This window comes from Silurus aristotelis (genome assembly GCF_946808225.1).
Source record: "Silurus aristotelis genome assembly, chromosome: 14".
Taxonomy (NCBI): domain Eukaryota; kingdom Metazoa; phylum Chordata; class Actinopteri; order Siluriformes; family Siluridae; genus Silurus; species Silurus aristotelis.
In genome coordinates, this window is record NC_139587.1 from 23,336,308 (window position 1) to 23,353,503 (window position 17,196).

Genomic DNA, 17,196 nt, shown 5'->3' on the forward strand with positions numbered 1-17,196 from the left:
AAACTCACACATAGAGTGAAGAGAATGGAATATTGGGAATAATTTGATATTTATTCATGGACAAAAATATATTAAAATGTAAGGCAGTCATCTTATAGAGTTTAGGCCAGCAGAGAAGGCCTTGCTGGCCCTGACGGTCACTGATACTAGGAAATAAAAAATGGCATTTTTGTGGGAAAAAAAAGCTAAAGATACTAAAGATATTTATCATTGATTTTATGTTAATGTTATTATTTACATATCTTTGTATTTAAGTAGACATTTTGAATGTTCACTTCCAACAATTGGTATTACTATATATGTTCTGGAACCTGTCAGATTTGTGTTGACCCTTACTGTCAAATGTTTTGTCAGTGTTGGCAAAGCAGTCCTTTTCACAGTGACCCTGCCGAAATTAAACCCAAACTGGCACAATATAAGTTAACACAACTTCATTTCAGTGAATTAATACGCAGGTGAAATCAATTAGTGGCACAGTATTGGCCCAGTGGACAATGTTGGCACCCTCTTTTAGTTCATGAATTAGCTACAGTTTGCTAAAAGTAAAGTTTGTCAGGATTAAGGGGAACTTGGAAACTATGGAAAAGTGTGGGGGTTTTTTGTTTGTTTGTTTGAATTGGCCCAAAGTGGGCCAGTACTGACCCCAGTGAAATGGCTGACATTGGACAAGTGTTAGCAAAGTGGATTTACATTTAAGTTTGACACCTGGAATTAGTTTTTGATCAAATTATTCTGATTATATTTATTTTGAGCAAATGTTTTGGAATAATTTGTGGAAAACTATCCCACTGGCCCGAATTCTCTTTTATCCAGTATAGATATTTCAGTATACAATATTTTTTTTTATAAAAGTGCCATCTATTGTTTTAGCCAGTTGTGTTACCTGGTAAATGTTAAATATTGAAGAACACTAGTGCAAGTTCACATGTCGAGGGAAAATTATTTTAAAGTCTTAAATGATAAAGTCAATCCATTTTCAGCCAATTTCACATGGCCCCTAGGCCAGTATTTCCAGTAAATTCAGAATCCTATGTACTTACATGGGTTGAGTCCCCAATTCGATTTTTTGCTGCAAATGCTTCTAGATTATTTATGGTGTGTCCAATCCAATAGTGATCATATTTTTTATTATTATATTACATTATAGTGATCATATATTTAATATTCTTTAATATATTTTCAAACCATTTTTATTTATATCCTTAAGATTTCATTGAATTAAGTAAATGTTAACATTTTTACTTAGTTTGATGAAAGTCATTATACAAATCTCCAAAAATGTTGTACTTCTGTTTGAGTTTAACCACAGTGCTGCCCAGCTGCTCCCTCTGGGCCCTTGAGCAAGGCCCTAACAACCTCAACTGCTCAGCCATGTAAATGAGACAATTATGTCACTCTAAATAAGGACATCTACCAAATGGCAAAAAAATGTAAATGAAAATGTTAAATGACAACGAATCGTTCACACTGTGACTAATATGAGTTATAATTGTTTTTAATAGTGGAATGTTAATATGTTTTTTTAACCGTTTGTACATCAATCAACCTTTATTCATTATTGTCTAATAGTCAACATTTACAAATAAAATTTTTTTCATTGCAACATTCAAAGCCTATGAACTGGTTACATTTTTCATATAAACACAGTTTTGTACAAAATCTGTAACACGGGCTATATGGAATACTCTCATCCCATTATATGATATAAAGTACAACTTTACAGGTTCAAAAAATTGAACAAAAAAAAAAAAAGATAAAACCTAATCCATACAAAAGGTGAGACAAGGTGAGAGAGAAAAGAGAGATAATACAAGAATACTAGTTTGTTTGATTTCTTCTTTTTTTTCTAAAAGTGGTCACTAGGCAATCCCATTCAAAATTACAAAATTGCCTAGAATGAGCATCTTGAAGTAGCATAGGCATATGTGAACACAACTGCAACACTGTTTATCAAGTCATTCACACAAGCTACGTACTAATGACCACCATTTACAGAGTCATGCGTTTCCAAGCCTGAATCCACTTTTAGCTGCTTTTAGCTCGAGTTTGCCTCAGAAACCGATGGACCGATAAAAGACTGTGCTTCTTCACAAGATCGATAAAATTACAGTGATGTCCAAACAACAAACAAACAAACCAACAAACAAACAAATGCTCTATCTCTGCAGTTTCAATATTGTAAGTAGTACTTAGTTGTATTAGTGATGTAAGTTGCAAATTTATAATTTTTTTGGCACGGATTAATAATTTGTTTGTCAGTGTGGAAAAAATAATTATTATTTTAGTAATTACTTAAATTACCCTGTAAGAAATTTAGCTGAATGATTATTCATTTGTTTTCCATCTCACATTTTTTAAAATATAAAATTTAGACAATGTAAAGGGAACTTATAAAAACGTTTTTCTTGATAGGTAGGCAAACGTTTGAGTAACAATATGCAGACAATGTCACAGTAGTAGCGAATTTAAAAAGAATTGAAAATGTCAAATGGTTGCATCGGACACGTTATGAATCATGATTCCATTTAAAACCGTGAAATGATTTAGGCGTGCAGTTCGGCAGTGAACAGCTATTAGATCTTGTTGCGTTTTTCCAGGTGTCAGTACGGATGTACAGTAAAGATATCCGGTTATCATTTCACGGTAATTTGCGCAACCTGTTACAATGGTTTCACAATGTTATCCCCAGTAAGCTTTACAAAAGGAATTTTTTGAGGAGGACACGTTATATGAGGCACGGTGTCCATGAGAATAATACTGATTATAAGCATGTGGTGTGTTAGTGGTTTAAATTCACTTGAAAACACTGAACGTGAAAAGTCAATCAATGGTTAAAGAACTTGGAGAAATTGCTAAATGTAATTAAATGACAAGCCATTTCTGAGGTAAAAAAAAAAAAAAAAGTAAATTTTTTTGTACATATTTTCAAGAAGTAGGAAAAAAAAACATCAATACAATGTAAATATAGTTCCACATTTGCTGTGCTTTTGGCAGTCAAAAACTGGATTCATTTTTGTGCACCTTTTAATCACCTACAATACAATTCAAGCTCTCTTTCTCCTTTTCTACACTCTTAAACAGACAACAAAATCATTTTGATACATTTCCTTCAACAAATTCTGCTTATATCTGCGTAAAAGTTCAGAAATCACTGACAACCAGTCTGGAAACCTTGTGTGCTTTGAATCTTCCGCTCTCTAGGAAACTACACTGATTATATTGCTTGATGCTGTACATGCCTCATGCTAACGTACTGTACTCTAGGCCTCAGCGCACGGCGTAAAAAGCACATTGTCAAGCACAAGCTTTCGTGCGGCTACGTGAGCTCTAAGCTGCCCTAGCTACTCTCACCGACAGAAATGTTAATACTGTTTATTTTATTTTTTTGTTTCTTTGGCACGATACTCGGAGACCACACGATTTTCAGTACATTGCACAATTATTGTTCAGGCAGGTTTTCGGCAGCTATGAGTCCAAAAAAAAAACAAACAAAAAAAAAACACTAAGAAATATGTAGCACCTTTCAGCCATTCCAGAAAGGACAAAGCGCATCGAACGGGATGCAGGACTAGCTGCACGTCTTTGTCCATGTATAAGGCAAAAAAAAAAAACCAATGCTGTCGGTAATAAGCGGAATACTTTACAGAGAGGAGTACATCTATCAAAAATACTGGTATGTTTTACTGAACCTTGCTCTAAAGTGGTATGTGGACCTGCCAGATCAAAAGATTCAACTGTTAACTATTTGCCTTTTTTTTGTGTGGAGAATTCTAATCTCTTAACGGCTATACTTGTACACGAGTCTCACTAGCCATGGATGTAACGGAAAAGATGTAAGATATAGATTTATAACACACTGACCCAATTCCAGTTCACTTCAATAGTGAGGTTAAAATAACCCCATGCTGAGGATGGGAAAAAAAAAAAATCATTCATGAAAAATAAACACGGACGCTGCATTTAAGCAGGTTATCCATTGCTAACGCACAGAAGATTGGATTCTTTGCTAAAGCAAGCAAGAAAAAAAAAAGCAAGCAATTGTGTTCTTGAGTTAATACAAAAAAATAAAACTGCATCTGTAATAGATTCCTGCTTTCCTTCTGAGTAATTGGTTGACCCAATCAAGGAAAAGGGATTCGTAGTAAAGAAGATCAGTTTTCAATGATAAAACATCTTCAAGACTACACGTCAAAGTCCAGTCAGTGTGACTCAGTAAATACTAAACATTCAGAATAACCTGGCTGAGCTGCTCAAACAGTTCCAGGTACTACTGCTAGGGGGAGACCTTTAACCCTAGAGCTGGGAGACTTTCCGGGGCGTGATCCTGTGCCGTGGTTCCGAATTGATCCTCTGTGTGCGGCTTAGTTGTGGTTTGGCGGGCAGGTTGGTGCTGTCTGTGGCAGGTGGTACCGACAGGCTGTGGGGCAGTGGGGTGGCACGGCGCAGGTTGTTTCTCTCGTACACGCTGTAGGGGGGAGGCGTCTTGCTGCCGCGGCGGATGGCGTTGTCAGTAGCGGGCAGGACCGCAGGCATGGACGGCTCGGGCAGCGTCCCATCGATGCCGCACGTCTCGGACACGCTGCAGCGGCTGAGAGAGGAGATGCCGCTGCTGTAGCTGCCCGAGCGGGCGGGCGAGTGCGATGCTAAGCTGCCAGCGGGCAAACCGTCAGTCGGAGAGGGGGTGAGGGGAGGAGCTGAGGTCTGTAAGAGGGACAAGACAAAGTCATTATTCTCTGAGCAGGATCAGGGTTTTTTTACATAACACCAGAATAACACCAGTTAGCACCATTAGTCTTTAAATCTTTTAACATCACCTCGTTTATGTACTGTACAGAATATAATATATAAGTAGATCATTGTTCATCAAATCAATATAAAGGCTCTGGATATAGTAAAAATGTGCGGAAGCTGGTGAGCAAGTACACTAAGAATAAATACAAACATATATACCAACAAATGTTTGTTACTGTATATCAGTGCGAAATGTGTGTAAGGCACAATATTTGTAGAGAATGTAGATAAAAAAATTGTATACTATAGGATTATGTACAACTGTACGGTGTATTATCTGTATTATACAGTGCTCCCCCAGAAGCCGCGGAGGTACCCTAAGGTACCCTAGTGAATTAATCTAGACATCATGTCACGATTCCCGCGAATTTTAAGATATTCCTCAACTTGCTGTTAGTTAGGTTCCTAATGGGAACCCTTGAATTTTCTGAGCCGGCGAATTCCAAACCTCGAATTGTTGACTGCATACAGAATAATTATCCAGAGTGATGTCTGTACAACGTATGCATTTTAATTAGCATGTCATTGCAATGCTTTCCATTTCCTTCGTATCTCTAACTAGTGAAAACACACATTGATTTTATAGTAAATTTGCCATTTGTGAAAGCTGGTTATGATCACTGTCAGTTGATCAGAACTCACCTTTTGAGGAGACTTTGAGGTTGGCATAGGAGACAGAGACCGTAAGTTCTTGCCTGGAGCTGCTGCTCAGACAAAAAAAAAAAAAAGACACAGAGCATTATGCTACTTTTTAACCCATATCACAAGAGCTCATAGTAGATACAGTACCATGGAAAGCCATTTTGGGATCATCACATGCTCAAAAATGCTGAGGATGCTCGCAAGAGGAATAAAAAAGCATTCCAGAAAAAGCAGTGCAGAGGTAAAATGAACTCTTCTTTGAAATGAAATGAACCCTTTTTTGCTCTCTCTCTCTCTCTCTCTCTCTCTCTCTCTCTCTCTCTCTCTCTCTCTCTGTCTCTCTCTCTCTCTCTCTCTCTCTCTCTCTCTCTCTCTGTCTCTCTCTCACCTACACACCTACTGTTTATTTCTCTTCTTCTCACAGAATTAGAAAATAAAAAATATAAATATATTAAATACATTTAAATATTCTAAATATTACATATATATAAATATATATATATATATATATATATATATATATATATATATATATATATATATATATATATATATATATATAAAATTCTTTATTTTTTGTAATTAATTAATAAAAAAACAAACAAACATGTATGTATATATATATAAATTATTTCTCTTTCTCTTTCTGCTAACAAAAGACTTTGGCTATTTCGCTGTTTCCGCAGATAATATAAGATAATAATTTATGCTTTATGTTAAAATGTAAATATAGTACTACAGTACTGAATATTTGCATTACATTTAACTAGGACTTGTATTTATTAAAATATTTATTATCTTATATTTATTTTATATTATTTTTTATTTAATGCACAATCTTCTGAGCAATCGACCAGGTTTTAATTCCACTGCATTATATTCTGTATATAACTGTGCTAAATAAAATTTAGAAAATCTTGAAATCTCACAAAAGTGAGTACACCCCTCACATTTCAGCAACCATCTTCTCCAATACTATAGAAATGAAACTTGGATATATTTTAGAATAGTCAATATGCAGCTTGTATAACTTGTACATTTACTGTCCTCTAAAATTAACTCAACATACAGCCAACATTGTCTAAAAAGCTGGCAACAAAAAAGCACTGCAACAAGTCTGTTTGCATGGCCGAAATCCCAGAAGGAAGCCTCTTCTGAAGCTGGCTCACAAGAAAGCCTGCAAACAGTCTGCTGTAGACGACCTGTCCAAGAGCATGATTCACTGGAACCATGTTTTGTGGTCTGTTGAGACCAAAATAAACTTGTTTGGCTCAGATGGTGAGAAGTACAAAGAAAATTGTGTCTTGCTTACAGTCATGCATGGTGGTGGTAGCATCATGGTCTGGGGCTGCATGAGTGCTGCTGATACTGGTGAGCTGTGGTTCATTGAGGAAAACATGGATTCCAACATGTACTGTGACGTTCTAAAGCAGAATTTGATGCCCTTCCTTCAGAAACTGGGCCGAAAGGCAGTTTTCCAACCCCAAACACAACACTAAGATAACATCTGCCTTGCTTAAGAATCTGAAGCTGATTGAGTGGAAGAGGATCCCAGCAACCAACTGTGCAGCTCTGGTGAATTCCATGCCCAGGAGGATTAAAGCAGTGCCAGGTAACAATGGTGAACACTTTGGACACAGTTTTGACATGTTCACTTAGGGTGTACTCACTTTTGTTACCAGCTATTTTGACGATAATGGCTGAATGTTGAGTTACTGATATACAAGCTGCACATTGACTACTCTAAAATATATCCAAGTTTATTTTTATAGTATTGTCCCTTTAGAAGATATAAAAATAATTGTTGCTGAAATGTTAGGGGTGTACTTACTTTTGTGAGATAACTTACTGTATATGTGATTTGAGCTGAAGCAAAGTCTCATACCGGTTTCTGCTGTGGGAAAAGTGGCCTCGCAACGTGGCAGACTTGCATCTATCTGGAACGGCATCATCCTCTGCAGGCGGGACACAGAAACGAGTCACGTAACATTTCGCACAGTTGTCATACCCGAGAGCGTTTTATCGGCTCGGGTCTTACCTGTGTAGGGTCCAGGGGGTTGGAGAAAACACCACTGCACAGTCGGTCTCTGGGCGAAAGACATGCGTTCTCTTTCGAATGTTTGTGTTTGTCCAACGGCAGTGGAGACGCAGACGGAAGAGAATCTACAGGGAAAAGGTGAACAGCAATCAAACCCACCAACCTCACAGAGGTATTAGAAGTAAACAGTAGGTATATTCATGCAAACACAGGAAATCATAGAAACAGTAGGAAAACTTAAATATTTTGCACAATAATTAATAATTTCACTGTAGTTCACTACGCCGAAGCTTGATGAATCACTTTCCATGCAAATAATTACTAACCTCTATTGCTTGAGGCCGCCGAGTTGTTTACATTATGAGAGCCGGAGTGGTTCGAGCTGAGGCTTGAGGTAGACGGACTTGGCTATGGCAAGAAAAACGAATCATGAGCAGGTCAACATGCCTACTATGACGACTGGAAGCTAATTCTGGTTTGTCTTGGAGGAGTCGTGTTACTGCGTTTGATTTCAAGGGTACATTTGATTCTTTATACTCTGATGCTGAAACCTCAGGAACGCAAAAAGCATAATCAGCATGACAGCTATAAATTACTAGGAAAGTCCTAAAACAGGGGTCCCCACACCACAGCCCGTGGAGGCCCACCCCCACATTTGGAACAATGCCAGAGACATATTTTGAAAATGTAATTTATAAATATATGTTTTGAAGCACTTTTGAAGCACTGATTGCTGGAACTATCGGCAAAAATCGATACTGATAGTTTTTCCGGATTCCAGTCCCCTGTTATTACGAGAGCAGCCTATAGGAGAAAATAAATGACTTTTTTTTACAACCTGCGTGCTGCACGGAGAGTTCTTTATTATAGTTTTAGATTTATAATTTATCAATTAAATACAATTATATTTATTATTGTAGTCCAGTTATTAACATAGCCTAATTATTTGTTAGATGCACTCATTAACTATATACATGTGCATGAGTAAGTTTATATCTTTTTAATTCATTGAATATGAAAAGAAATGTCACTACGTGATGCCCATGTCATTTTGTGTAACAGACCGAACCCCCTACTTTAAAGAAAGAAAAAACTATGGGGCCCTCACAGAAAAAAACGTCTTTGGACTCCTGTCTTAAAATGTCGAAATGTCTGATTGTTTGATCGCCGCCATAAACTGCTGCTGAAATTTCTTTTCAACATTGTAACAAACAAATACACAAGGTATGCCAGTATCTTCAGGGCAAGCCTGGCCTTCAGAAAAAGTACAGAAATCTTTAACGACACACACCTGCATGTTGAAGACTTCGTCCGAGCTCTCTGATTGGCCTGTGATGTTGCTCACGTCGTTGGAGGCCTGTGATGACAGTGAAGATGACGAGTAGCGATTCACAGCCGGGTAACTCAGGGGGCTAATATGGGAGACACATGAAAGTCTCAAATGTTTTCAGCTTGGATGAATTTCATATTGAACAGAACAAATTAAAAACTGAATAAATAGATGATTTTCAATATCCAACAATACAGACGCAAGCGCGTGAGCTTGAACAACATCGAGATTTTATAGGAAAAAAAATCTATATTTAGATTCATTCACCACACAGGACACAAGCATTCCTGTATCAGAGAGTTTACCAAATATTGTGCCCATTAAGATGCAACCAGGAACAGGAGGCACACTTATCGGCAGAAAAATGACTCCTTACAAGTGTCCTGTTTTATCACAGGCCGAAAGTATATGACAAAGAATCATATTAAATCAACATAAAATTTTTAATCTTTTTGTTTGTAATTTAGGCTTTGATATTGCCAATGAAATATAGTATTGTGATTTCAAATCCGTGTGGCACCATCTTTCTACTGTTCTCTATGATTATACTGTAAAAAAGGCATAACAGCCTTATAAAGTCTGATATTTATTGAATAAGAAGCATATAGCTCCCTGTTTTGCTTAAACAGGATTCATTAGGATTCACAGGAACTAGGAAAAGATTTTAACCTGTATAATACCACTCCACTGTTCTAGATTTAAAAACGAACAAAAGTAAAGCGTGAGTGTTGTTAGTCTTAATTGAGCTGCATTTTAATTGCTGTTGACGGAATAATATTTTAGTGGCGGTGAAAAAAAACAATGATTTCATTATATATTGTCAAAGCCAAGAAAAAGGAAAAGCCTCTGGGATGCGTGTGATGAAACTGTAGTATGACAGGCTGTATGTCTGTAAGGCTGTTTGAGCACCCGGTTGGATTTCATAAATTAGTGTCTGTCCTTGAGGGTAATAAATAATGAAATTATAAATGAGTTGCCCTTGTAAATATGAAACAATAATCTTATTGCAGTCCCTGTCCCATTCCCTTCATCTCTTAGATGCACCGTACAGGCACCATTAGGAACGTCTGGAACCATTTATTATTTACTTATCTGGAAAGTTAAACAGCCTAGACACTGCTGCTAAATATGAGGTTTAAGTTTTGTACCTCGAGCTATAAGGGTAATGTATAATGCTAATAAATAAGAGGAGTTTCTCTGTAATGAGCACACACCTGCGCCGTGCCACTATACGTCCTCCGTCTGGACTGATGGCATTAGGGACAGGAGTCCTGCAGGTCCGGGGACTGCCGCTGGCGAAATGCAGAGGACTGACACGCACGTATGCAGGAAACTCCTGTGGCTGGAGAGAGGAACGTTTGCATTTACATTTATGACATTTGGCAGATGCCCGATTTATCTTGATAATATAAGTAAGCAGCTATGGGGTTAAGGGCCTTGGTCATGGGCCCAAGAGGGCAGCTTGGCAGGGCTGAGATTTGAACTCATGTCCTTAGAATCCTAAGTCCAATGCATAAACCACTATGCTACCACCTCCGCGTTGAAACACACAATCATTCTTGAAAACATATACAGTTCTAGTGTATGTACTATATCTGTTCAGACAGACCTGTATCCCCAGGCTGGATCGCATCACATGGAACTGGTCGATGAGTTTTTTGTGCAGCGGACGCATGTCCTGTGGAACGAATTTCTCATGTACAGCCAAGCCGTACTCCAGAATATGTGCCTGCGGTAAGTAGACCATTTGTATTATTTTTTAAATCAGTGATGAAAGCAATTGCATAACTAGCCACCACCTTTATTTATTTAAATGCATGGAATCACTTTCGTGTAGGTAACATTACCTGCTCAAACATGAGCTCTCGGAGACGGGTGATCTTATCGCCATCCTCCGGGTGATTGGAAATGTAGTCTTTTGCAAAAAAGGCCTGGAGAAGACAAAAAAAAACTAAAATATGTAAAATACATTTTGTTGAAATGAACAGGGAGTACAGAGTAAAACAGTCAATATGGTCGCTGACTTCAAAGGTGACATCAGTATTTGCATGGGAAAAGTTACATACATTCAGTTATATGCAATATGCAAGTCACTTCTTTGTAGTTCCTGCCTCTGAGTTTAGAGACAGAGCATTTTTATAAACAATCCTCAGCATTTCCTTTAAACATGTTAAGTACCTGCCTTTATGACAAAAAAGATCAGGGATAGAAAATGCAGACTGAAAAATAAAAAAAACGGTTAACGTGTATGTGTGTGTGTGTGTGTGTGTGTGTGTGTGTGTGTGTGTGTGTGTGTGTGTACATATACATGTGCATCTCAATAAATTTGAATGTCATAGAAAAGTTCATTTATTTCAGTAATTCAACTCAAATTGTGAATCTCGTGTATTAATTAAATTCAGTGCACACAGACTGAAGTAGTTTGAGTCTTTTGAGATAATATATTTAATATAATTTGAGATAATTTTGGCCCACATTTAACAAAAAACCCACTATTTCACGATCTCAAAAAATTAGAATAGATCATAAAACAAAAAAAACAACAACTTTTTTTAGTGAATTGTTGGCCTTCGGAAAACTATGTTCATTTACTGTATATGTACTCAATACTTGTTAGATGCTCATTTTGCTTTAATAACTGCCTAAATTCGTGGAATCTTTCTAATCTATCTATCTATCTATCTATCTATCTATCTATCTATCTATCTATCTATCTATCTATCTATCCATCTATCCATCTATCTATCTATCTATCTATCTATCTATCTATCTATCTATCTATCTATCGATAGTGATTAATCTGATATAATGTGGGCAATTTCACTATCAAATCCCAACTGTAATAATAGTGATAATGATAATAAATGTGATAATGAACTGATCTCTTAGCACTAGCATTGACTGTACCATTATTGGGTTTGGGAATTTAATAATAAATTAATGCGTAACAATGCGAATGCATGTGCCTGACTTTCAGAATGCCACTGATGATACACCAGCATCCGCTCTCAGTGTATACTGCATTTCTAAACGCTCCGTGGTGCATGCTGGGAGTCCTTTCGGACAGCACTTCCCTTTTAATTGCTACAGGCAAGTGCATGATTGGCTAACATGCTGTTGCCTGGCAACTGTCTAATACTCTATAGCGTGAGAGGGTAAAGTACAGTCATTAAGTATCCACGGCAGGCTTTCACAGGTTTCACCCCCATGCAGCAAATGCAATCTTCTCTTAGCCTTTCTGTCAAATCTGCTGAAGTGCAAATGGGTATATATATATATATATATATATCTTATCGCCATATGAGAGTCTCAGCTTATTATTAATAACTGTACTTACTTATTATTTTATCAACGATTAAATTTTACTACATATAAATATTTATATATATATATATATATATATATATATATATATATATATATATATATATATATATATATATATATATAAATGGGGTGTACAGGATAGTAAAAAGAAATGTTAGTTTTCCAAAACAGAATTGTATTTGTTTTTAATTAACAAGGAAATGATACAGTAACTGATGATGAATCAATAAGCAAGAGAAAAAAGATGCTGATATTTTCTCTTTCTTTGCTTCAGCCTTAATACGGTTTCCATTGAACGAAAAAGGTTAAGTGCCTTAAACAAAGGCCCGGCGATGTCCTTTGGGGTTTGAACACATCAGAAAGCAGTAAATACATCAGTCAGTGCTGTAAGAATCTTTTCTGTAAAACCCTTTGATCTATTAAACAAAGTAAAAATTTGTATTAACTTTGAATTATTGGTGTAATCAAGCAGTCTATTAATCTATTTATCTCTCTGAAGCCTGTTTCACGCTAACCCTCTCTCTAAAAAATAAAAGCAAGTTAATATCAAAGTCACCCTCCCAGAAGATCTGTAGCTCAACCAAACTATTGCCAGTGACTCAACACGTCTTTCAAATCCCATGATTTCTGTCTGGAGTTATTCTGTAAAAAAAAAATCTTACAGAAATTTCTCCATTGGTATTCATAAAAAGTTTCACCTGCTCTGATTAGTATCCTCATGCTGCTTCCGTTACTTGTGTTTTTGCTGCCTGTGTTAATTGTGGTTAGTTGTTCAGTCTGTTGCTAATTAAAAGTCTTGGCCGGGATTCCAGTGCAGAAAAGATTTCTGGGTCTCAGCAGGGACTCGCTGGATAAATAAAGGAAAGATAAAGAAAGCAATGCAGGAAGTGTTGTGAGAGAGGTGGAGATAGAGAGGTGGAGGTACCTCCTGGTAGCGAGCGAGTCCTCCGTTCACGGCGGCGTCGATCACCCCGTTCAGGCACATGGTAAGCGGGTTGATGTTCTGCATCTGGCGAGTCTGGCACTGTGCGATCAGCGTGCGCAGCTGCAGGGTTTTATTCTCAATCACCTCGCTGGCGTTCTCCAGAGGACTCATTTCCACCTGCAGAGAACACACCGCTCATACAGCTGCCTCGGACATCCATCCATGCAGGAGAATTTAAGCTGACTGTACTAATGATGGACCAAGTCTGGGATTGGACTTGTGCTTTGACCGCCAAATTCCAGTAATAACTAATGAAATAATAGAGCCTTAAGCCTGATTTTGTTTCCATTTCTATCATCTTCTATCTTCTATCTATTTGTAGAGCATCAATTACCACTGACAAGCAATGACATGTTTGCAAACAGTACAAATCTTGTGTACTTGTAACGTATTATATAATGGAAGACCCTACATTAGGTCTAATTAGTAACAGTAGTAAATAAAAAAATTTGTATGCGCTTGAAAAAAAAAAACCCCATCTAATTCCCTATTTGCTGTTATAAAAAACTCAATTCTTTCTGGAAGATGTTCTACTAGATTTTGGAGTGGATTGTGGAGATTTGTGCTCATTCAGCCACAAGGGTGTTATTAAAGTCAGGTACTGATGTAGGTGAGGTGAGGAGGCCTGGGGTGCAGTCAGTGTTCACATTCATCCCAAAGGTTCAATAGGGTTGAAGTCAGAGCTCTATATCCGGTCACTCAAGATCTTTCACTCCAACCCATTTAAACCACATCTTTATGGAGCTGGTTTTGTACACAAGGGTATTGTCATGAAACAGGTTTAGATCTCCTAATGAAGATGCTACCAAGACCTCCTATACATTTGTGTGCCTCCAACATTGTGGTAGCAGTTTGGAGATGAATCACATAAGACTGAAAAGGTCAGGTGTTGCATTATTCCTTCGATATAGTGTATATACGCTTTGAGAAACTGTCTCATTAAACATAATGCACTATTCAGTGTGCAGATGTGTTTCATTTTACATGTTACACTCTAGGATTTACTTCTTTATATCTAGGAATCATCTTACCCCGAGTAAGAAAATATTTAGGAATTGTTCAATTGTTCCTTTTATTTTCAAGAAGGATGAGCAAAGATATCAAAATCCAGACAACCTCAAGTCAAGTCAAGTCAAGAGGCTTTTATTGTCATTTCTACTATACACAGTGTGCACAGTACACAGTAAAAACGAGACAATGTTCCTCCAGAACCCTGGTGCTACACTAAACAACATAGAGCTACAACACACAACATACATAAGCTACATAAAGTGCATCGAGTGCAACCTAGTGCAAACAGTGCAGACAAAAAACAGTACAGACAAACAGTACAGACAGACAAACAGACAAACAGTACAGACAGACAGACAGACAGACAGACAGACAGACAGACAGACAGACAGACAGACAAACAGTACAGGCAGAAAGACAGACAGACAGACAAACAAGACAGACAGACAAACAGTACAGACAGACAGTACAGACAGACAAACAGTGCAGACAGACGGACCAGACAGACAGAGACAAACAGTACAGAGAGAAAGACAGACAACACTACAGACAGACAGACAGAAAGACAGACAGACAGACAGACAGACAGACAGACAGACAGACAAACAGTACAGACAGACAGTACAGACAGACAGACAAACAGTACAGACAGACAGTACAGACAGACAGTACAGACAGACAAACAGTAAAGACAAACAGTACAGACAGACAGACAGACAGACAGACAGACAGACAGACAGACAGACAGACAGACAGACAAACAAACAGTGCAGACAGACAGTACAGACAGTACAGACAGACAGGCAGTACAGACAGACAGTACAGACAGACAGACAAACAGTACAGACAGACAGGCAGTACTGTGCAAAGAGGACTATAAAGACTATAACCAAAACACAATGCAGTGCAAAAACACACAATGCAGAGCAAAAACAAGACTAAGACATACAGTATATCAGCTGTATATACAGCCAAATAAGATTCTAGAAAGTACTGGCCCAGAAAGAAAGCTTTGGGGGAGTGTATATACTGTATGGACAGAAGTATTGGGACAGCTGACATATGTGATTCTTTTTCAAACTGTTTCCACAAATTTGGAGGCACACAATTGTATAAAATGTGTTTAAATGTGATAGACTTAAATCTTTCCTTGACTTGAACTAGGAGACCCGAACCTGTTCCAGCACGACAATGCCCCTGTGCACAACACCGGCTACATGAAGATATGCTTTACATGGATTGTGGTGGAAGATCTCCTACTACAGAGCCCTGACCTCAACTCTACTAAACACATTTGGGATGAATGTGAATGCCGACTGCATCCCAGACCTTCACACCTAATCTACATCGGTACCTGACTTTACCTACACCATTGTGGATGAATCGCAAATCTCCACAAGCACACTCCAAAATCTAATGGAACGTCTTCACAGATGAGTGGAGATTATGATAACAAATGAAATGGAGAATAAATGTGGAATGAGATGTTCAAAAAGCACATATCCACCAGCAAACTGTATCATTTATTTGGGTAAGACCCTGCAGTTTTTCTTTTTATCGTACATTAATTTAAAACCGTTTCTCACGTAGTTGTAAAATCTATTGAAGAAATTCAACAAATGGATTTTCAGTGGCCTTTGTGTTCATTTATTGAAATTTGTTTGTATGTTACAGATACAATAAATACAAATTATGTAAAAAAAAAATGCTGTTGGCAACCTTTAATAACCTTTAATTACCTTCATGATGATATAAAATGTCTGTAAAAAGGTCATAAGAATTTGGGATCTTACCAGCTCCCGTTTCTCCACCTCGAACCAGCGAGATATGCCTGGGAGACTCTGTGCCAGACTTAGTGTGGTCCTCTCCACCCATAGACTCTGCATGCACACACACACACACACACACACACACACACACACACACACACACACACACACACACACACACACACACACACATTCTCAGATATCACCTTAATGCATGCAGCAACAGGAAATGTTCAGAATGGTGTTGTTTGTGTGTGTGTGTGTGTGTGTGTGTGTGTGTGTGTGTGTGTGTGTGTGTGTGTGTGTGTGTGTGTGTGTGTGCGCGCGCGTGATGTGATCTGAGGTGACACACAATCAACAAAATAGACCAGGTCTTTATTTTTACGACACTTTCTGCATGTATTTGCATATTCAAGTGTGTGTCCATATTTGTGTGTCTGTGTTTGTGTGTGTATCAAAGATAGAGAGTGTGTGTGTTTTTGTGTGTGTATGCGTGTTTGTGTGAGACATAGTGTAAACATGCACATTTGTTTGTGTGCCTTCATGCATGTGTGTGAGAGTGGGTGCGTGCATATGTGGGAAAGAATGTGTGTATACATTTGTGTGTGTGTGTGTGTGTGTGTGTGTGTATGTGTGTATATATATATAAATATAAATATATATATATATATATATATATATATATATATATATATATATATATATATATATATATATATATATATGTGTGTGTGTGTGTGTGTGTGTGTGTGTGTGTGTGTGTGTGTCTATGTGGCTAACCTTGAACTCATTCTCTTTATCTTTAGTGCCCTTATGGAAGGGTCTGTCGTAGCGGAACCTCCAGATATGGTTAACTTTGTAGAAGCTCTTGATGTTACTGGGCACGCCGTCTCTCTGCAGCACGTCCTGGTTCTCTGGAACAGGAGTGACTGCGTAGATTTGCAGGTCTGAGCCCGAGCCACTTAAGGAAATTTACATATACACACAAACACACACACACTCACACTTCATCAATAATATCAAGCAGGCCAAGATCAGACCCACATCAAAGTCCAGCGCTGACATCTAAGAACAGCAATCTGAGGTTATAACAGACAGCGAGTGACACCATTAACTTCTTCAGCATTGTGAGCTACAGGAGCTCGTCTGTTGGATCGGACCACACGGACCAGTCTTCGCTCCCCATGTGCATCAATCAGCCTCGTGCACCCATGTCCCTGTTCTCAGTTCACCACTGTTATTTCCTTGGATCACTTTTGATAAATACTGATCACTGCAGACCGAGAAAATGCCACTAGAGCTG

At 37.9% G+C, this 17,196-nt stretch overlaps 1 protein-coding gene across 5 annotated transcripts in view; it reads right to left on the reverse strand.

Annotated features, from left to right (window-relative positions):
• Nucleotides 1–1,476: 1,476 nt before the first annotated feature.
• dock4a (dedicator of cytokinesis 4a) overlaps nt 1,477–17,196 on the reverse strand; it is a 97,756-nt gene continuing 82,036 nt past the window's right edge. For all 5 annotated transcript variants that reach the window (XM_083560807.1, XM_083560806.1, XM_083560810.1 and 2 more), the window contains 12 exons: nt 16,674–16,840; nt 15,918–16,004; nt 13,054–13,230; nt 10,649–10,732; nt 10,411–10,530; nt 10,016–10,143; nt 8,763–8,883; nt 7,798–7,879; nt 7,472–7,596; nt 7,319–7,388; nt 5,434–5,495; nt 1,477–4,701 (listed from right to left, as the gene is read on the reverse strand). In XM_083560807.1, coding sequence (XP_083416933.1) covers nt 4,294–4,701; nt 5,434–5,495; nt 7,319–7,388; nt 7,472–7,596; nt 7,798–7,879; nt 8,763–8,883; nt 10,016–10,143; nt 10,411–10,530; nt 10,649–10,732; nt 13,054–13,230; nt 15,918–16,004; nt 16,674–16,840 — 1,631 coding nt within the window. In that variant the 3' untranslated portion in view covers nt 1,477–4,293. The remainder of the gene's footprint in view (nt 4,702–5,433; nt 5,496–7,318; nt 7,389–7,471; nt 7,597–7,797; nt 7,880–8,762; nt 8,884–10,015; nt 10,144–10,410; nt 10,531–10,648; nt 10,733–13,053; nt 13,231–15,917; nt 16,005–16,673; nt 16,841–17,196) is intronic.